This window comes from Netta rufina, assembly GCF_964035555.1.
Source record: "Netta rufina genome assembly, chromosome: 2".
In the NCBI taxonomy this organism is placed as follows: Eukaryota; Metazoa; Chordata; class Aves; order Anseriformes; family Anatidae; genus Netta; species Netta rufina.
Genome location: NC_140124.1, coordinates 118400530 through 118423526, shown reverse-complemented (window position 1 = coordinate 118423526; position 22997 = coordinate 118400530). Strand labels below are relative to the sequence as shown.

The 22997-nt window shown below is 34.8% G+C and overlaps 1 protein-coding gene across 1 annotated transcript in view; it reads right to left on the bottom strand.

Annotated features, from left to right (window-relative positions):
• RP1 (RP1 axonemal microtubule associated) overlaps positions 1-21814 on the bottom strand; it is a gene marked incomplete at both ends in the record, with an annotated part of 183739 nt that extends 161925 nt beyond the window's left edge. Inside the window, 5 exons of the mRNA XM_084281671.1 lie at positions 495-627; positions 2732-2818; positions 4388-4551; positions 19701-19872; positions 21176-21814. Coding sequence (XP_084137797.1) covers positions 495-627; positions 2732-2818; positions 4388-4551; positions 19701-19872; positions 21176-21814 — 1195 coding nt within the window. The remainder of the gene's footprint in view (positions 1-494; positions 628-2731; positions 2819-4387; positions 4552-19700; positions 19873-21175) is intronic.
• Between the last annotated feature and the right edge of the window lie 1183 nt (positions 21815-22997).

Below are 22997 nucleotides of genomic sequence, written 5' to 3'. Positions count from 1 at the left end.
TGTTTGGCACCAATTACATTTAGAATTACAATATAATTATAGTAGTAGTGGTAATGGTAGTATATCAGCTTTTAACACTTATAACCTTTTTTGCTAGGTTTTGTTCCAAACCCAGAAATTAGAAGTATTCACAAACCTGTCTCAGACACTTACAAGAAACTAAAGCAGCAGCTACAATAGCCATAGTAGAGCTATGTAGAGTACTTCAGTAATTGAAAGTAGAGTTTTTGATTTGACTCATGTGATGTGTTCATTGTAGTTTTGTGTTGCTTTTTTTTTTTTCTGGCTTTTTTATAAACAAAAATATAAACTGATATCTGTGAGGTGTCTTTAATATTGTCTCTATTTTATAGCAAACACAGATGCTGAAAATCTTATCAAATCAGGAGGATATCATTGAAGAACCTATGAAACTCAAAGCATGAAAAACAATGAACTCATCTCTATCAACATCTGGTTCTGACTTGACTTAGCCAATGTGGCATTATGCTTACCTGGAAGAACAGGCTGACCTTGATGGAAAACAGGAAGCTCCATGGATATTTCCCCATTAGCCTGGTCCCAGGCCAGCCATCGACGTGCAGGGAAAGAAAACTGCTCCCCCGAGAAAAGGTTCAGCAACTGCACCTAATGCAGCACCAAGAATTGCAATTTAAGTTACTAATATCTGTCCAAACAGAACAGAGCTTTACATCTGTAGGATGCTGTTGAAATCCATGCAGGTAGAGCTCTGTGGCGTGATCAGAAAACCATGTGCTTGAGCCACGTTTGTTCCTTGGATACAACTGCCCCCAACCTGACTTTTCCATCAATCAGATTCAGGAGCTCAAAGCAGAGTAACTAAAGCATAGACAAGAAACAGGGTTTATCAGCTCAGGTGCAGTCCTACAAAATATAGCCTTGTTGTTGCAGCTGGTATATCCACATAGACTGTAACCAGGTAGCCTGGCTTACCAAATAAGTAACTTCTCGCTGGGAAGCTTGGTAATACTTGTGAATTTATTCTTTTAATTTATTTCATTACAACAAAATATTCCATATTATAACATGCTCCATATTAAAGAAACAGGTTTTGATTCTTCAGCACTGCTTGTAATGTAAATAAACTTTGAAAGTTCTAGCCCCAACACCAGTCTGCCCCATACAATTTTCTTCCATACCCAAATTCTAGTACATAGCAGTGAAAGGACCATATGTGCACCCGCTGAAGAAGGGAAATAGCTCCAGTTTTTATATACTTTGAAGTATTCCATAGTAAGCATCTCAAAGTCTAATAGATATTAGAATAGTCCCTGATTATGCTAATTTATACTAGCAGCTACAGTAGATTTTGGACTAGTAGAGAGAAACAAAGATATTTCTACCTGTAATTTCACTCCTGCTCTTTGTTTTGCAGAATCTAATCTCCTTAATTAGGAGATTTATCCTTTAATCTTAATTGAATACATTCATAATTATTGGAAATATTTTCATCACTTTTACTGCTTTGATACTGAACTTTAAAGAAATAAATTCATTTTGTCTGAAAAACCTGGCACACCTCAGCCTGTCAACATCTGCTGAGAGATCTTGAACAGGAACGTGGAGTTAGAGAAGCAGTAGCTTTGTGGACATTTGCAGTCCTGAAAACATCTCAGTACAGAGACAGTCATTGAAACCATGGAATAGTGGGGAGGAACAGCATGCCTAACTGTTATAAAAGCTTTGCATTTATAGAGCATTTTCTCTTAAATCAGTCATTTTAAATGGGTGTGTCGTACAATTATATATATCTCTATATAATACCCAGACCATACTCTGTCTTCTTATTGAGTCTCAGCCCCAAATGAAAACAACTAGTTAAAGCATCAAACAACCAAAGAGTTCAAACATTCATCAGTGAATATTTAACATGAGTGGGCACTTTTCAATAGATAGATCAAAATTTACCCTAAAGCATGCTTATAATGGTGAGTTCAGCAAAAGCTTCTAAAGCCCTTTATAAACTGCCTTTTGCTAACTAAAGGACAAGAAACTCTGGCACAAAGAGGGAAGTGTTTCAGGCATGCATTGTCTATCATTGGCACACATAGTACCTCACTAGCACTAAGGATAAAAGACAGATATGTTCATTCCCAGCCCAAAAACCTATCCACTAGGTGTTACAACCAAAGCTAGAAACATAACTAGCTGATTTGATTCACTTTATGTTTGCTTTACCTTCATTGAGATCTTTTATTAAGTGAGGAGAGATGAGAATCTGTTATTGTCTTTTTTTTTTTTTTCCCTCAAAGACACAGAATTGGAAACATTTGCAATTTAGCACTGATGCTGTGCATAAGCACACAGTCAGTCACAGATTTGAGGACAATTTGGCTAGACTGTGTATAATGACTTGAGTTTCAACAAACTCTAGACACCCTTTGTATCATACAAAGGCTGCAGAAGACTCAAGACTACAGCGGCCCACTTCAGCAGCTTTTCTTACTGCCTAGCAATGCATTTTTAAAGAAATGCACAGTTCTCACTAAACTTCAAACAAGCAGTGAAGATAAATGGCATCCCAAGTTGCCTCTCATTCTTCACAAAAAAAGACCCCATGATGAATAATCTCATAAACTAAGCTACAGGTATTTGATGAGGTGAACATCAACATGATGTGAACATGAGGATTTTTTCTGACTCATATTTTGACTCCATTGTCATAGTGTCTTTCTTTTGGAAAGACAAAATTCCTTCTCATTGCTTTTACCTCTTCACAGTGCCACGCAGGGGAATTTCCTGAATTTGTATGTCCTATGCGTATTTTGTAGAGATTTCCTATGTTTCCAGTATGAACCTGTAAAAGGAACACAACCGATGAAACACAGAACATTTCTTACAATAAAAACATGTAACAGAAGTTAATTTAGTTTATATGAATAAAATATTCTGATATTTAAATAGATGATTCCAAAATATTTTGCTCTGGACTATCATTAGAAGCTTGGCTCTTTCTTTTAAAGACAACCCCTACGGCAAACCATGTGGCCTGCCAACCCTGTCTAAATGACTCAAGATGCTCTTTTAGCTATTTTTTTCCTCACTGAATATTGATCTCAGTGAGAAATGAATACAGACTAGAGAAAAAAAAGAAAAAAAAAGCCTCTTGACCTGTCTCAGTTTAGTATCTATGCTACTGACCTGCTATAAAATGATTTCTGTCTTTCAAGCACCTCCCACATACCTCTGAGTTTTTCCCTGCACGTCCAGGAGGATATGCCTTACGATTTTGGAAGCAATTGTGGTCAGATTTGATGTTTCTTTTTACAAATCATTTCAATTAAATCAACTTAAAAAGCTGTATTTGAAAGACTAGTTTTGTGTGGGCTGGATGAGCATGTCCAGTACAGATAAAAGGGTGCTGAGGGAATCACTTTGTGTGAAGGTTATTTAAACAACTAGTTATGAACTTAAGTATAGAAATAGAAAGTTTATCTTCAAGGCACTGGAAACATACGGTGAGCACTTCACCTCCTTGCACTATCATTATTTTCATATGATGTAGCCTGGAATCACTGTCCTTCTGTTTCTTTCTATAGAATTCATTTTCATGTTTTCATTTACATGTTAGAGATGGTGTGAACTGAATTCCCTGTATTGTGAACTTTCCTGAATGCAGTGTTATAAACAGTAAAGAGGTAGAGCAAAGACAGACCTGAATTAACTTAGATCTAGCACAAAACACAAACAGAGAGGCTTGACTCTTTCTATACATTTTAGAATATGCACTCCTTAATTGCATTTGGTATTATGGTTTCTCACCTACACAGGGAATCCTAGTTTCCAAACCAGAGACTGTCTCCATATTTTGCAGTTAAGAGTCATTGGAAGTAAAATTAATGATAATAATGGGGGCATGAAACACAGCTAAAAATCTCTCTCATGAAAAGAGTATTTTTACCCTGATTACCTATTTTATCTACTCATTTCAATCTTTTATCTGTTTTTTGATAGCACAGATAGAGAACGGCACAGATAGAGAATGGCAATAATAAGGCAGCAGGGATTTAACAAAGTTAAAAATTCATTCCATTCCCTAATTCTCCACTTGTCGCTTCATTTTTAATATTGTTGCTCCATTTCAAATTTAAACACTATACAAGTACCTGTTGTCCTCTTCCTGGCATTATCTTGGGCACTATATAAGGTTATCCTTAAACACATAAGAAATACATTGCATCAAGCTGGCTTTTGGATGGCTGAGGGGGAAAAGATATTAAATTTATGTGCCCATTTATGTCCTGATTCTTGTTTTAAGATTTGTGTGCTATACGAAAACTGCCTGTCTTTCAATCATATAGATTTTGAAATTTCATGTAATCTGGCGGGACACAAGGAAGCAACACAATGAATATATATTACTTACTGTGAAGATGTCTTCATTGCCTCTCTGAAATAATTTTCCCTCCTCTCCATCAAGAAAAATAGGCCCTGAACTGCTGCGATCCCCGTACAATGTAATATAAACCTTTGAACTTGTTTCTGCAGATGGCACATCACTGGTGAGGACTGACACCTTCCATTTCCTAGCTATCAAAAGATAAAAAGACTTTCTGAATTACTCAAACTCAAGATTCCTAAGCAAAATGTATTTCAGCAGTCAAAATTCTAAATAATATCATGCCAATGAATACAAAAATACATATTTCACAAAAATACAGCAAATATTGACTTTGGTAAGTTATGCATGTGAAAACCAAGAAATATCAGGTTACATTCACATCTTTTAGAGTATGCATGTGTCATATGACAAACTTAAATTGCATGACTGCAGATTAATTTTCCAACACAGTATTTGAAATATTGTACTAAAATATATGAAATAGGTCTTTCTGTTTGTTTAGGATGCATCTGCCCATGCAGTGCTGTGTAATGACATCCCGGCTCTCAACAAGATACCTCTGGAATCACAAACTCATCACTCTGAATGTTAGGGTCTCTTAAAGCTAATTAGCTCTGCTGAAAGGTATAGCACAGAATGTACCTTTAAGAATGGATCTGTATGTCTTCAAAGCTATGCTTGGCTTCACAGATGTAACAGCTCAGTCAAAATCCATGAAGGAATTACCATGTACATGCATTGCAGTGTTGTCATTATACCCTAACATATCAATAGTCTTTCTATGGTTAAAATTCATTTTTATCAAGACCAAGTATATGTATTTAGGCTTTGGCTCAGTGGAAGCTGAATATCAATGGCAGGGAATTAAGGGAAATGGTATCGTTGAGGGATGGCTGATAACTGTGGCCTGTTTCATTTTAATGGATATTACGAAGGAATGCTAAGAAAACACCTTCACACCAAATATAGCTGGTGCCCATCTCAAATGATAAACACTTAAGCACCCCCCAAGCTTGCTAAAATTGTTTTGCACCACTGATTAATGTAGCAGTTTCTCAAAAGAGAACTTTTAAAATACAGCAGCAGTATCAAAGAGCTCCACTGACTACAGAAGCCCCCTATCATCTAATGTCTCTACACATTTACTGATGTTTCTTACTTTTACTTCCATCACAGAATCTTTGATCCTGTCTGTTCTGGCTAAAACATTGGAAAATAAGATAGTAAGGGCATGATATGATGAATTTTGTTTTTCTTGACTGACATGTACAACACAGATCTATGTGTCTTAAAATCCAGGCAATACAAAATCCTACAGTTCTATTGAAAGATTCAGTGAAACCACTTTTTTTTTGAGTATCGCTCAGCATTTTCAGTGCTAGCAATGTGCATTTTCTTAAAGGATTTAATGGTCATTGATCATGATACATGCATAGAATCAAGGTGCAGCAGAGTATTATTTGAGGACCAATGAAACCACTAATTTTAGGAATTTGCATGTAGCTTTCCGTGGCATTCTTGCAAAAGATAAGGATTAGTACTTTTAGAAGTACAGGATTAGTATTTTTACTTGCTCATGTTTAGCCATGTCAAAGAAAAGGTGGTTAAGAAATAGATAGATCAGGCTGACCTAGGCTTGGTGTATGTCAATATATTTCTCTCTGGGAAGTAAATGAGTTGAGAATCTATGTCCTCCACATAACTTAGCAGCTATGTTTGAATTATTAATACTGTTTTTAATAAAAGGCAGGAAACAAGGCTCAATAATGGCACATTATCGATCCTAACATAATACTGAGGCCTGCTGGTAGAATCTACAAGTCCTGCTTGTAGCTGAGCTCTAGCTATAAACATTTTCTTCTGTGTGGCCATTGTGCTTTATGCAAAAAGCACACACTTCTTGCAGTGGTGTAGAATTAGTAACCATTAAAACTGATATTGTCCCCCAGATTTTGAGTGGAGAGACAAGGAGCATTAACATGGTGCTTGTTTCATCTTTGAGGGCAAAACTCAAGCCCTCTAAATGTAACTGGGTGAATCTCCTTTAAAAACAGTATCAGGGTTAGTTTTCTTACTCCAGAAGTTTACAACTGCTACAAATCTTTTCACATATCTGAGCTGTTGCTGATATAGACATATGCACTAATATCAGTTGCACAAACTGAGAGAGCACTTTTCTGAAAAATACTGTGAATATGCAGCTATTATCCTTACTCTTCCTAAATAATTATATTGTCATTGTTAAATAATAAACTGCCAAACAGCTATTCCTATCATTAAGTTAAACTTCATCTTCACAAGAATTGTCATAGCTTTAACACATTAAACATAAAAAATAGGAAGTACTAACTGCTAAACCTGAGGAAAAGTAGCAATTGACAGAATCACATTTTCCAACAACAGAGCTGTGTAACATTTCTTAAAAGTTGCTGCAATCTGCTTTGTCCACAGCTGAATTTTGCTCATTGTTTCTATTACAAAGGCAGTTCTTTACCCAACTTTCTGTGAAGCATGGCTGATGACAGGTGACCATATAATCCTCCATGTTAATCTAAATTATAAATGACAAACTTGGATAACTGTACGACATCTAAGTCACTCTATGCAGGTGTATCTAATGTAAGAAGAATTGCGTAGGTTTGCATAAACCTGCTGAAAATACAGCCTGAACAATGGGTAAGGAAAACGACCTGTGAAATCAGCAAACAAGATAATGGAGAAAAACAAGTATTCATTGATCCATTACATACTGTCTGGGAGAAAAAGTTGGGAAGTCAGTCTTATTAAACATGAAGAAAAGATGGTTCATGGATTGGAGTCCAAACAAAAAAAGATGACATAGAAAAAATTATTTCCAGGTCCAAAACAAAAGAAAGAAAGAAAGAAAGAAAGAAAGAAAGAAAGAAAGAAAGAAAGAAAGAAAGAAAGAAAGAAAGAAAGAAAGAAAGAAAGAAAGAAAGAAAGAAAGAAAAAATAACCCTAACAAACAAACAAGCAAAGAAATAAAAACAGAAGAATACATTGATTGCTAAAGCAAATTTACAAAATTTGAGTTTCTTTATGAAAAAGGTATATTCACCAGCTGTTATTAATAATGAAAAAAAAAATATTACTGCTAAAATTGCTGTTTGAATGAATAAATACCTCTAAAATGCTGAAGAAGATGGTCAACTAAAGGGAACTGGAGTTCTTTGAAATTGTAAAATAGAAGTCAATGATAAACAAGGTAATAAAATCAACTGGTTACTCACAGATACATGACATGAGGAAGGGTTTGATATCATGGAATGTACTCATGCGCCTGTTGCCAGAGATAATATGGATGTGCCATAATGGCAGACACAGGTGGTAGTATTCAGACTAAGAAATAAGGAGTAAATGTATTGCAACTTGTCCATTCTCCACAGGCTGTTTCAATGTACATAAACCAGAATATCTATCTGATAAATGTAGAAAAACCAATGAATACAGGATGTCAAACATTAAAATGAACAAAAGCTGTAATACTGATGAGGTCAGTAATCTAGATATGCCGTTATTGCTAGCACAAAACAGAGATCTGCATATTCAGAGGTAACAGTAAAATTATGAAAAAGCAGTCATACCTGGAGCATGGATCACAAAAGATAAGTTAGGTATGAAGCCTTCAGGAAAGCTACAAGTGTACACATGGAAAATGCAAAATGAAACAGAATCTATTTGGATTACGTTTACTTTGGAACAAGATAGCAGAAAAATAGACAATGCAAGTCAAAAACATAATGAGACCGTCTAACTTGCCAAAGAAGGAGAATAAATCCTACTAGATGGTAGAAAGAAGTTATTTCTAAATGTCAGAATCTGTACGTTTCTTCCTGAAATGATCACTAGAGGAAAATACAATTTTTAATTAGATTTGATGGGCAGATGGCCCTTTAGAAAGAGATGTACAAAATACCCCTGAATAAGCAATCATAAACTGATTTATTTTAAATTAAGGTAGGACCAAAAGAATATCTTAAATGAAGCTTTTGATTTAAAAACAGCAAATTTCCAAAAGTAAGGGAACAGGTTAAAGAAGGCAAATGAACTCAAAAGTGAGATGTAAAAAAGGAAAATAAAACAAATTTGTAAAAACAGTGATTTTATCATTTAAAAGAGAGAAAGAGACGTCATAGTCACTAATATGATGCAACAATGAGACTGTAAGATGCACCAAGAGAAAGATTTCTAATTAGAGAAATTTTACTGTCAGAGTCCAAGAGTTCAGAAAGAGAATCTTTCACATGCTGCAATAAGGTCTGGCAACCATATTCAAAAACAAATTAATTGAAGCTAGAATAGGTCCTGGAAAAGACAACCATTATGATTAAAGGAAATGAAGACAATGCCTTATGTGGAAAAAGAGGTGAGAGAATATCTGATTTTGTCAAAAGATATCAGGAGGAGGAAAATACATATCTAATTTAATGATGCCGATGGTTTTGGTACACATGAATGTAAACTAACTACGACTAGATTTTGGATAGAAATTGGAAAACAAGATAGATATCAGCAAAAGGGCCCAAACTCTAGAACACCCCTTCAATGGAAATGACAATGACTATAGCTAATAAGTTTTAACATGAGACTTAGTCCTTAAATGTTGTACATTATTTATATGATTTTATATTAAATTATTACATGATTCTGTGTGGGTTTTTGTATGTTTGCTTGTTTGTTTTTCTAGTAGAGAGACAAACTAGATAAACTGAAATTCTCTTCATAGGCCTGTAGTCTACACGTTACGTTGGCTATTTCTTTTTTTAACAACAGCAAGACAAAAATATAATTCCTTCCAGAAGAATAGCATAATTCATATAAAGCCTTTAAATGCCTACTGAATTTTCTTCTGTTCTATTCTTTACATATTATTTGATATGCTTGTCATTTCCAAGTATATTTTACCCTGGCTTATTCAGAAAGACTCTATGCATTTTGTAGCTAATTTACAAAATTAAGCTATATATAAGAAGTTTATATTACTCCTCATGGTGTTTTTCCCTCTGTCAATCAGCAGGTTCCTCTAGTCAACAGTTTTTGAGGGTCTCTCTTCAGTCTTTTCCAACCTAATAAAAGCAATTTTATTTTCTCTGTGTATCTCAGCCACTTAATATTCTGTATCCTCCCTGAACCATTAATGAATAAATAAACTTTGTGACAGCATTGAACATCTTACTGTCAACCTTTTGTCCTGCTCTGAGTTGACTATTTTATTCCTTCTCTTCCTCTTAACATTCTGAAATCAGGAGTCCTTCAGTGAATACAACAAAAATTTCAGTGCTTGCTGTGGTCTCTGTTAATTGTAATCTAAGTCCATACCACACCTCTCACCTTTCAAGTGCTCAGTTTGCTCAGTAACACTACAATAAACATCTGATTAAAGGTTCTTGAAAGTCTGAATAAATTAAGGTGTTGTGAATGCAGCACAGGATGCAACAGAATCCAACAGAAAGACTGCAAGTAATGCAGGTCAGTTTAACCTTTTGACATTTTTTATGGCATGGAAACTTTGTATGCAGACTGCTATATGGCATTTAATTACATTCTACTTATTTTAAGATTCATTTTCAAACAATAGGTTTTTTTTCTATTTTATTTTACCATAGGTAAAAGGATGAAAAAATATTCTTGAGACTCTTCATTTGGAGTAGTTCTAAAACATGCCAAAAAAATGCCCAAAAATGTGAAGATGGAAATAAGAAAATCATAAATAAGACCAGTGTAGTCAGATAAACACACGGCTATTTGGCATGAAATTTATTAGTAAATATCACAACATTGCTTTAGGGTTTTAATGTTGGTTTATTACATAGAATATAACACTGCTTCAAACAACAGAAACTTATCAGTTAGTTACAAGGAAACATGGCTAACACTAGACTCCTTAAAAGGAATTGGAGAGCTTCTAGGTTTCCTACCCATACTTCAAATCCCTTTTGTTCCAGGTCCTGCTTCTATTTCTCTTATATGTGCCTTGTTCTCTAGAGGGAGACAATCAAGGCCCATGGACCAAAAGGGATTTGTGTCAGGCTTTAATTAAGTCCCCAGTCTGGATAACTAAATGACCATGGTCCAGCATGTGGTACCATGTACATGCCAGTTAGTCTAGATGCAGCCTCCAAGAGTACAGAATGGACAAATTCTCATTCTCTACCTGAAAAAATAGCACTTTACTTCTTCAGGTATAGCTCTGACTTGGTTGATACTGAAGTAAGTTATTGTGCAGAACTAGGGGTTAAAATCTAAGCAAACAAACAAAATTAAATACTTTTCCTAATCACCATATACATTAAGTATTTTCCAATTTTATATTTAAAATCATTTTCTGAAAATTGTAAACCATATATAACTGCATACTAAGTATAAAGGATATTAAAAAATTGTGTAAACAGGCATCCAAAATAATTCTAATATTAGATTGAAAGACTCTGAAACATAAAATATGCCTAGGATTCTCATATTACACCATATTTACAGAAGAAAAAAAAAAAAAGAGTACAAAGGTTAAAAAAAAAAAAAAAAAAAACAATTAACACTTGTAGTGTATGTAGAACAGTTTAAAGTGTAAGTGGTGCAGCCTCTGAAGGGAATATGGCAAAGTCAGTCAAGAAGTCTGGATGCACAATCTCCCTTCTCAGCACCTGTGTAAGCCTAAATAATAAATAAGCTCCCTTTCCTCTATCCTCTGGATAAAAGAGGCAAATTTCATTTGTGGTCTGGATGTTCCTATATGGAGACCAAAAGTCATCTTTACCCACATAACTATTCTGAAGTTGGCTTTAAAAACTGAAATAGTTGTTTGATTAATCTATGTAAAATTAACATGACTACCATTTTCTATTTCTCAATGTATTACAGCAATTGAATAATATTTCCTACTTTTCATTTCAAATTAAAGATATCATTTGATTTTGTCCTGGACAAAGCATTTATATGGAACGGTAGTTCTTAAACTCTTTCTTGAAAGTCATGGAATATAAGTATCTTATCTTAGAATTTAGGCAGATATTTAAAATTTGATTTTCTGTTTGTTTGTTTAATCAGTAGTAGTTTTTTCTCTACAGAAGACATGGTCTGTATATTACTAAATATGTCTGAACAGATAGCATTTAGGAGAAAAGTTGTTGTTTTTTTTTTAGCTAAGAAACCACCATTAGAACAGTTTGTATGTTTATTTGTTTGTTTTTTCCTATGTTGTTTCTGACAAAAACAAAACAAAACAAAACAAAAAAACTAAGCTATTATGTATATTTCCATAAAGATACACAGTTATGTTTTACATTTATCTGGGTTGTATTCACATTGGAAGTTTTATTGGATGTGGCATTCAGCAGTTTATTTTGATAATATTTTTATTGAAGTTGTCACTAATCTGCTGTTATGGAACTTCCAAGATCTTTATTATATGTCTTTCTTATCTTTGCTGTATCCATTGTCTGTGGCACAAAAGCAAACTTTTCCTCCTAGTCCTCCTTCTCCTCCTCCTCCACCTCCTCCTCCTCTCCTTCTTCTCCTCCTTCTTCTCTTTCTTCTTCTCCTTCTTCTTCTCCTTCTTTTCCTTCTTCTCCTTCTCCTCCTCTTCCTCCTCCTTCTTCTTCTTCTGTAGAAAAGGCATTTGCATTTTTCATATTTTCAGAGGCAGTATGTTCAATGTTATTTATAAAAGTGTCACATTTTAGAAATATTTCAGAATGACAGGTTTCTACTCGATCTGTCAACAAGGGAGACAATTTTTCTCCAACAATGTGAATTGGGCTCATTCTTAATATTTGGCATATTTCTGGCTTTGTGTTGGGTGGCTTACTCTTTGTGTCCACCATATAATCACTGGGCATGTGCTTGGATACATTGTCTTGACAATTGCTGACTTCCATAGGCTTTAAATTCATATTCTTTATACCATGTAACCTCCTTAAATTGCTCTTGTCTTTCAGAGTTGAAGATGTAAGTATCCCAATGTTACTAATAAAATCTATAGTGTTATTAGCATAATACCTGGTAAAAATATTGTTGGCAATCTTATTGATGAAGTTCCTCTTTAGGGTCACATAATTACTTTCATCTTTTACTAAATCTTTGCCTAACCATTGTAAATGTTCACTCTTACTGGCCAACAAACATAGGCCCATCTGGTTCTCAATATCAGATGCCTTTTGGTAAGCATATCCTCTCTGCTCCTCATTAATTGGTGTAACCATCACCGTCAGTATTGGACAATGTTGGCCACATATAGCATGGAGCTTATCCAGAGAATCTTCCTGAAGAGCATTTCTGTTAGTATTGCTAACATCAGTTGGCTGAGATCGTATGGGTTCATCATTTAAAGGCTGTTCCAATGGATGCACCTTGTTATCAGGCAATCTAAATTCTACCGATGTAAAGGCTGGAAAACTGGTATCAGCTTCTGTGGAAAGATATGTGGAAGTAGAACCTACCATGACTGAAGGTTTGATCTTTTCTTTGTTCCCTACAGGAAGGGAGGTGATTTTTCCATTGAGGCCAAGTTTGCTTTCCCTACTCAAGTCATCCTGTAGAGGATCTGAATCACTACTGTGAGGCATGTTGAAGTAGTTGCAAAAATTTTTAGAGGGCTTAGCCATATCTTCAAGCTCTGAAGAAGATATTTCATTGAGGACTGGATACTGATTCAGATTGCCAAAGTGTGAGTATGGAGCATCATCACTGTTAGTATCAAGCACTGTGTCTGTTGATGTTGTATCCAAATTGCCATACATTCCAGTCCGCTCAGGTGGTGATCTTCTTATCAAATGGTTTTCTTTGAGAAGCCATTTGCCTTTATCAATCAATATTCCTTCATCTTCATTAGCATGTACACTAGGTTGACAATGTTGCTTTGGACGTTCCCCTGAGTTGTCATTAATATAATTTGTCTCTTCTCCATTAGGAGTAGTTGGTGAAGAAATACGTTCTTTTCTCCGTGTAGTTTCATCTTTGTTGATGATTTCTGGAAATTCTTGTGATGACAGTGAAGAATGTGAAAATTTCTCTGCAAAACAAGGCCTAGGTTCTTGAAAAAACTGAATGTTTTTTTTCACCACTGCAGAGCTGAATTCTTCAGCATCTTTCTGTAATGCTTTGGACATGTAAGGAAATCCTTTCTGAAAGTCAGGCTTAAATGAAGCTTCTGTCTTACCATAAAGTCGTTCAATAGTTCTTTTTACATAGCCAGTATTATAATGTTTTTCAAGTACTGCTTCTTCTCCACTTTCATTGGTCAAATCACTGGATGCTCTGAAGTTATAATCACTCTCCTCAGTATCTGGTCTGTAATCTGACCAGTCTGAAGTAGCAGGACTTTTTAAGCATTTTTTTAATTGAGAAGTGTCTGAACATGTTTTGTTCTCCAATTCTTCTACTTGCAATTTCTGTTCTCCTTCACTCATATCACATTCTGTAATTTGCTTAGATTCATAACAAAAAGATAATGGAGAGACTGTAGATAACCTCTCAGAGGTTTCCTCACAAGTTTCTGTGTCATCCTTCCCTTCCTGTACAGAACAATCCTCATAATTATATTCTGCAGAGGTGTCAGCAACTAGTTTAAGTTGATTGTTTGTTCTTTTGTCATAACCTGTTGACTTTGGATCAACTTTTTCATCTTCCCTTTGATGAGTAGTAACATCTACAATACATTTTTCACCTTCTATCTCAGAAGTATCCTGATCTAAAATGCAATTTTTATCATTAGAAGTTACACTGTGAACTGTTGAATTAGGCTCTACTGAAGTATCTGACTCTTCATTAATGTTTTTGTCATGAGGTTTTTCATTTAGATTATAAGCCATTTCTTCATTTGTTTCAGGTGGCTCTATATCTGATGAAAGATTACATTTAATAGAGTTAGTATCAGCATATTGACAATCTAGTTGTGTTTTCGAAGCACTCAAATCTGAAATCTCTGTTGCTCTACAAAGCTCTTCCTGTATATCTGAATAGCTTTCAAATTCACCTGATAATGTTAGAGCTTCTTCAGAATTTAAACTGTTCTTTTCAATACAAGGTTCAACTGATTTTTCTTCTTCATGCAAATGTATACCATTATGATTTTCAAGTATGGGTATATTCTCATGGCCGTGTGTGGAATCCTGTTTTTTTAATTCCTTTGCAGCATGTAATAAGTTATGTTCTGTTGTTTCTTGAAAATGTGAGAAAGCAGCCTTCAGTTCATCAACTTTTTGCATAACTGTTGCATGTTTCAGAAACTGTAACTGTGTAATTACTTCAGAACAGCTACAGGTAGCATTTTGCATATCATCTTTGGTTGTACCAATCAAACTCTCTCTCAGACTCAGTACTAGTAGCCAAGCTAGGAGGAGATTGGAGGAAGAACCAAAAGCTGGAGGAGAAATATCTGAAAGACTGTATGTTTTTCCTATACATCCAGCGTGCTCTTTCTGGAGACCAAGCAAAGTTGATTGTAACTCACGAAGCAGCATGCTAGACATACAATTATTCTGAATATCGGTTCCCATTTTCTCACTGACAATTGAACAATCAACTTGAACAGCAACTTCAGATTTTTTTCTATGGCACAGATCTGTGTCTTGAATATCAGACTCTGACGCCTTTTTATCATTGCCATGTGTTTCATGAAACACGTGCAGTTGACTGTCATGATGAAATTCTGTCTGTAGTAAATACTTGGATTCTTCTACCATTGTTGTATTACCACAAATCAAAGAGTCAGTTTGGTTTTGACGTGAATATTTGGATGATTCTTCTAAAGTTCCCAATTCAAAAAGAGGCTTTAATGTTTTTTTGGTTTGATTGTGTTCAAACAGGTGGTTTTTTCCAGTCACGTGCATTGTATTTGTAATAAATTTAGCTTCTTTATCTATAAAAGCATCAGTGTTTTCTTTAGAAACATGACAAACATCGCTATTATCCACATTCACCTCTTTTTTCTTTATAGGGGGTAAGACAGCATTTGGTGACAGGTTTTTCAGCCAAGTTTGGACATAGTTTTCAAGTGAATGCTCAACAATCTCCTCTTGAAAATTCTCTTGTTTCAGAGCCTCTACTGTAATGGAGCTCTCTGACATATTTAATTTATTTGCACCTTTACTTAAATTTTTCTTCATCTTCTTTTGCTTTTTCTCTTTCTTTAATGACAAATTTTCCAAAATGTTATCCTCCCTTCCTTTTTCTACTTTATGAACCTTTGGCACTTCTGACAATGTCTTTGAAATCATTGCCAAGTTAGGTGTCTGTTCAATAGAATTAGTCGTGAGATGCTTGCTTTCTTTCACAGTACTCTGTGTATCCTGACTGTTTTCAGTTTCATTTTTTGAATCAACTGTCATTAGATCATCTTCACTCTTTACAGACAAAAGGGAACTATTTTTTTTGCCTGACTTTGATTTTACCTCAGCCAACCGTTTCTTAGTTCTTGTTTTTTCATTAGGTGATAATCCATTTTGTTCCACTGAATTATGGGGATCATAATCATCTTCAGGACATATGCTTTTGTCTGAATTGTCAGACCTATCATTGCTTTTTACAAGTAATTCCATTTCTTTTTTCTGAAGCATTTCAGAACAATTATCCTGGGTTGTGGAAACTTGTGTAGTTTTGCTTGTGACAAGCATGTCTTCACTTTTAATTATCCCTGAAATTTCTTTATCTTTTTGATTTTCATATATACCTTTCTCTAGAAAGTTAGACAATAATTTTCTCTTCTTCTTTTTAGTAAGGGAAGATGCAGATTGGCTTTCATCAATCAGATGAGATGCTGTCAAAGATTCGGCCCTGACACTGATTTGATTCTCACTTTCACTAACAGGAGAGAATGCAGTTGTTGGATTTATTTTCTCAGGTGCTTTACTACATGAAGCTATCATTTTCTCCATCTCATTGTGTTCAGGACAGACTGAATGCACTGAATTTTGAGAAGTTAATAAACTGGAAGCTTTGCATTTTCTTTCTTCATTTTTTGACTGAGATAATTCTGAATATCTAATGTAAGAACTCAGTGACCTTTTTATTTGTTTAATATCACATAATTCATGGATATGATCTGCTGAAACTGGCCTAGCTGCCTGGTAATTTTTTGATGATGGTATGAAACCACTGATGTTAGCTTTGCAGGTTGATACTAAGCTATTATACGCACCTTGCTCCACAACTGATTTCTCCAGTATGTTCTGTACCAATTCATTGTCATCAGGCACATCTAATGTCTTCCTATTTGTGGTTAAATCATGACTTTTGTGGCTTACTTTAAAAAGCATTTCTTCTTTTATATTCTCTGAAGAAAGCCTTAATATGTCATTGTCACTCATCTCACTAAACTTTGGATTACTGACACCTGATTTTTTTCTGCTTGAATGTGCTACCATGCAATACTCAGATTTGTTTTCTCCATTCTGTATTTCCTCACTATAGGAAAACTGTCCTATTGTCTTTTCCTGAACCTCTTTCTCAGATACCAAGGTGACACTTTCAATTACTGCTTTCTTTTGTCTAACACGTCTTGGCCCAGGGGTGGGAGGCCTATAAAAGCGAGGTCTGATATTATCCTCAGGTACATTGCTTATATCTAGATCTTCAGATTTGCTCTTCTGATGGATATTATAACCATCCATTTTTAAATCAGATTCTGATTCTTTGCCTGAGACTTCATTGAATCGTTTTGATGAGTCTCCATCTCCCTTATTGTAGCTGTCCAAAAATGGAGTGTTCATTGGTTCTGTACGTTCTGACATATTTACATTAGATAAGCAGTCTTCTGCAGCCATTGCAGAATTGCAAACGGTAACATTTTTGTCACCTGAAAGACCAGCGCGACTTACAGTTGTTGTCCATTTAATGGTTTCTTCCTCTTTAATCTTGAATCGAACTTTCATTTCCACTGTCATACTGCCATCTTGATTAAGGTGAACAGATTTCTCAATGTCATCTTCAAACTGTGCCACAGATAATTCTTCCCCATTAACTGACTGATTTTCTCCTATACCATTATGATTGGCCGTAACATAGGAAGACTCTGAGTTGTTATCATTTGAGTTGTTATCATTGCTGGACTCTTTACCAGAAGAAACTGAGAATATCTGAGATCTAGAGCTAGAGATCACTTCAACTCTCGCTACCAATAATTACATTGAAAGAATCCAAATTCATTCAATAGTTGGAAAGTAGAGCAGACAGATATCACGGATAGGGATCCAGATGGTAAGACAGCAGACAGGCAGCAAAAAAAAAAAAAAAAAAAAAAAAAAAAAAAAAAAGAAAGAAAGGAGATAAATTAGTACAAAAGAACCTAATGAAGTTGTGTTTGTTTTTTTTTTTCTAGAGTATTAGAAAGAAAAAGAAAAGAAAAAGAAATAGAAAAAAAATCATATCTCATTTTGCTATTAATTTTTAGAAGTTGTTCAAGAGAGAAATACAACCAATTTTTAACAGAACATCAAAGATTTAACTACTTTTCCACATCATATATTTTTTCAACAGGCCCTTTCTAATGCCTGAGCAATAGTCCTATTTGAAGCTCCAAAGACTAAAAAAAAAAGGACTACATTCTGTAAATTCTCTCTTTTTATACTCATTTGGGAGTTGAGGCTACCTTGAACTTTTTTTAAGAAGTTCACAGACCTGCATCTGTTGGGCCTTCAGGCTACTAAATTTAAATCTTTTCCGTGCCCTGACAATTGCTAACATATCACCTCCTATTAGTCCTTACAGTTAGTGCTAAAATGTGTCAGTCATGGTCTAAATATATATCTCTGGGATTAATTCAACAATCTGCAGCATGTGTCATTGCTTTAAGTAGTGTCATTGACACACGTGACTAAAGGCTACATTTTCAGTCCCCTATAGATAAGTAAACGTAGAAGCGCTTGAACTGCTTATAAAATCTGAATTTAAATCATGACCTTCTGAGATACATTTTATGCTACAGTACTCTAGATGTAAATGGTGCAAAACACAGTAAAGCCAAGGAGAATACTTTTAGACATTCAGTCATTTGATTAACCTTTAATAATTTGGCTCTTTAAATATTGACTTATCTCTTTCTTATGGTTGTCACTGAAGAGGTGAGAGATAAAAGAAAATAAGGTAAAAATAAAACTTTGCTGTCTTCCAAGCAGATCTGGCTGTGAGTGAAATGGTGCATGTACACCCACACAAAGACATCTACAACTGTTACTGATACCTAAATATATAGAAGTCTTAATTTAATTGAAAGGTTTTGCTTGCAGGAAGCTATTTTAACATAACTAATACTAATTTATCTCACATTACTTTAAGCACGTTTTGCTCAGGAGAGTTACAAAAGTTTTTATAAAAAGACTTTTATGATTGACACATTGATATTATAGATAGGTGTCTATAATTTCAGGGGGAATGCTCTGTGAGTTCCCTATGCATATGCTTTCCCATGAAATATTTTAGACTAACTCCTTTAATGGAGACCAGACCAACAGCTCTGAAGCTGTGGAACGTCAAAGAACATGAAGTCTGAGAAAAACTAAAATTAGTAGTTTAGTAGAGACATAATAAACTATGACGGATGTGGAAAAAAACACCTTTAAGTAAATAGTAGTGCCTCATGTAGCAATGTGCTCCATGACATAGTGAGGATTACCACATAAAGTCTCAGGACGGAAACAATTCTTGACCATCCCCTGGCCAACTCACACTCACTGACTCTTGTCAGTGACACAACTCCTTGAGTAGTGAAAGGGAAAGTATGCATTTGTGCATCCTTTCCAAAACTTAACCAAAAAGCTTATTTTACAGTCATAAGGATTTAGAATTTCCTATAGGATGCAGCTTCACAAAAACATGTTGAGTTTGTAAGTGGATGAGTGCTGTAATGGTTTTCATGTTTATGTGGAGCATGGAACATGGGAAAAAAGTGAAAGTCATGACAATGACAAGTCAAATCCCCATTTGCTAGGTCCTAAAAACAGCACAAAAGTTTTCCTCAATAATTTCAGACAGTTAAGAACTCTAAAGTAACCTGTAGGATTTATTTTACCTCCACTGTTATTAAATGTGATGCCAAAATATTAATGACAATGACAATCAAGTGCATTACAACAAAATATACGTATAAATTTGTATCCATGTTCTAAATAAGTTGGTTTGAGACAAAATATGCATGCTAGCTGAGTACTTAGAAGAAACGTGTTTTAAAATGAAAATTAATATTTTCATCTTTCTTATACCTACAGATAAATTTTCAGCTGTCGTTTTAGAATATCCTTGATCCCAGTAAGATTGTCATGGTTTATGTCTTATACTGAGAGAGATAAACCAAATAATAGAATAAAAATTAATTCAAAGAACTTACTATTTTCACTTTCTGACTTGGCATTTGCTTTTGGGTACACACGATTTGCAATTCCAAGCAATTTAGCTGGTCGTGAATACCCAAGGGAATCATAATTGCTTGGTTTAAAAGGCTCTCTCCCTGCTGCGACTACAGCTCCAGAGCACAATATCAGGGCCTGAAGATTAGGAACCTGAAAAAAAAAAAAAAAGTAAGAGATTTATCCTTTTTATGCTGTAATATCTTCACTTCTTAGTCTCTACATCATTTTGCAGCTGTCTATTAAATATGTATCACAGAACAGAATTAATTTTTCAATTCCTATAAGGCAATTCTTATCTCTGTTCTGACTTCAAGAAACAACACTTGGATACAGATCAAAATTTACTTATAATGTAATTGCTTGCATATGTTGTTTTATTTCATCACTGAAGAGTGATCATTCATAACCATGGAATAAGACTATGAATTTGAAGGTAGGTATATATATGAACATCTATTTGGAGGAAGAAAAGGAAAATTCAGAATACATCACAAACATTTCACATGTACTGCCATGGTGGAACTGAACAGAATCACAAAATATGTATTGGAAAAGATGTCTGGAGGTCATCTAGTATACAAAACAGGTCTAACTTTGGATCAAGTTGTTCAGGGCCTTGACTAACAGATTTGAATTTATGTTCCAAAATATATTGCAAGATAAGGCTTGAAAATTGCATTTCACTGACATAGGAGATAGGGAGAGTTTCCCAACCTAATACAGATCTTGACCAAATGGAGGGAAAACACAAGATTTCCCTTGAACAAGCACTCTGCATGGAACTCCCTTTCCAGATACCTGTTGTTAGGTATGATCACAAGTCCTTCTCTCCAGTTAAACAACATGCAGGAAAAACACTAAACGAGATAAAATTACATAGAACAGTGTGTAAAATTAAATTCAGGATTATTATTGCTGCAACATCTGGGTTTAGAGGTACAAAATTTGGTCTGCAGTTTAGATACTGTAAAATATAAGGTCTCCTAGTTCTAAGGCATTAATGGCAAAACACTGTCCATCTGTGTAATAATAAAGTAGCTATGGCTATTAGATACTACCTATAATATTTTATAGCTTTAAAAATCACAGAAAACAGCTTTAAGACTAAAGTAAATTTCTGTTTAAATAGGGAAAAAAATATATAACTGAAAGAATGCCTGAAAGAGACCTAAGTAAGAAAAAGAAAAGTGACTTTTCATGAAGACTTGAAATAAAATATCCCCACTTGTTTCTCTGTTATTGCTAGATTCATGTGTATTTATTTCCTTCAAGCTAGTAGCCTTCCTAAAGGGGAACAACCATAGAAAGGCAACAGCTGAAATTCAGCACATTAGATACTATAGCAGGCCAGTGTCTCTAGTTTACAATTGATAAAGTCACTTTTTTTATTATTTTATTTTGTTTTAGTTAAAAATAACCTAGAAGCAAACATCATCACTTCTCTTATTCTCACCTTTCTGCCATCAGTGGTATATAGTTTCACGACTGGATATTGCATTAATTCACTCATATAGTCCAGAAAGGCCTCAAAGGTTTGTGTATTTTTCTTTCCCAAAATTATGGTGCGTCTGAGTCTTACATCTCCGTTTTTGAAAACAAGCATCTTTTTAGGAGTTGTTATTTTTCTTTCTCTGTGTCCAAATCCAATTTCATTCTCCCTTGCTAATTGCACAGCACGACGGCGAGCGCTGACGGGCCTACTGATCTGCCAAGGCAATGGCTTTTTGCTAGCCCGTTCTAGGTTGATAGGCTTCATTTTCCTCTGATGGGAGCAAATATAAGATTTTCCATCTTCGAGGTCTTCAAGATTGGTGATGCAGTGTCTCCCTTTTGGTGTACTGATATTCCTTACTCCAAAAGGTAATGGGACCCTTTTGGATAAGCTATCCAGCAAGGCATCAAATGTTTTGTAAGACCGGTTATTAATGACCATTTTGATTCCATTAAACTGAGGATCTCCACTTTTATAGAAACAGATCCGTTTGGCCACTACAGGTTCGGTAACATTGAAATGGCGTGTAGATAAACTCTGTTCACTCTCAGAGGAGTTTGGCTGATTCACTGAGTAACTAGTTGAAGGAGTTTCACTCATTTTGACAGCAATCTGGGGGGAAAAAAAGAGGACACGGATGTGAAAGTTTTCACATGACTAGCAGTAAGACAGTCTTAATTTTGAAAGGTGCAGAAAGAGAATTATAAGAAATGAACAGCAGCAAGTTGTGCCAAAAATCATTGGATTTAAATGGATCCAAGCTGTTATCTCTAAACTCCACAAAGACTCCAGTACTGTCAGATTAAGTTAGCATAGCTCTGCTTGCAAGTATTCCCAACACTCTCCAAGGTAATTTCAAATCTCTTATCATTTTGGTACAAGAGACCTTTCCTTGGAAGAAGGTACCTAGTCCAGAATGATAATTAGATTTTTTTTTCCTTGAGGATGAAGCTAATGACAGCATTTCATATTTAATATATTAGCAAAATCTTTGTGAAGAAGAAGCAATTCATGCCTAGGCATAAGCCATACTCAGTCCAAAATAACAAAACTGAAAGACAATATAATTTACTATGATCTCATCTATTAGTTTTACACCAGGACAAATACATTGGATTCAGGGAAAAGGCTCCTGATTTACTATGCCTGGTAAATTATACCAGAATAAGGTCCCAAAAATGTTAATGTTATAGTACATCTTAAAGATGTACCATATCATGTACCGTATCATCTGTACCAGATCATTTGCTATTTTATTACGTTTTATCTTTCATGATAAATAAATCAACCAATTCAAAATTTTCATTTATAATGATCAAATATGATTTTTTATTAAGAGAAAAGTCTTTAAATCCTTTATAAAGACACTACATTTCAGGTATTTTTCAGTAAAAGTAGTAGTTTGCTATGGTTGAAACGTTTACATACTGTTCTTTTAAATAACAGATTGTTTCTTACAACTATATCGAATGTCTTCCTGCTTGAAAATGGAGTATTCTCATAATAGCCTTTTCATTTTAATCCAATCTACATACAGATACTTTAATGACAATCATTTAATTGAATAAATTTGCTTTATCTTAATGATTGCTTTGCTTTGGCTAGAGCGAGCACAGGGTAGAAACTTATAGCCAACTAATCAGCCTGGAAGATGAACTGCTAGCACAGTTTTACTAAAAAGCTGACTAGTAGTCTCAGGGAATATGTTTGTCATCAAAATAATGTAAATTAAATTCTTTGTCAATGTCACCTCGATGCAGTTGCCATACTCACTAATGGAATT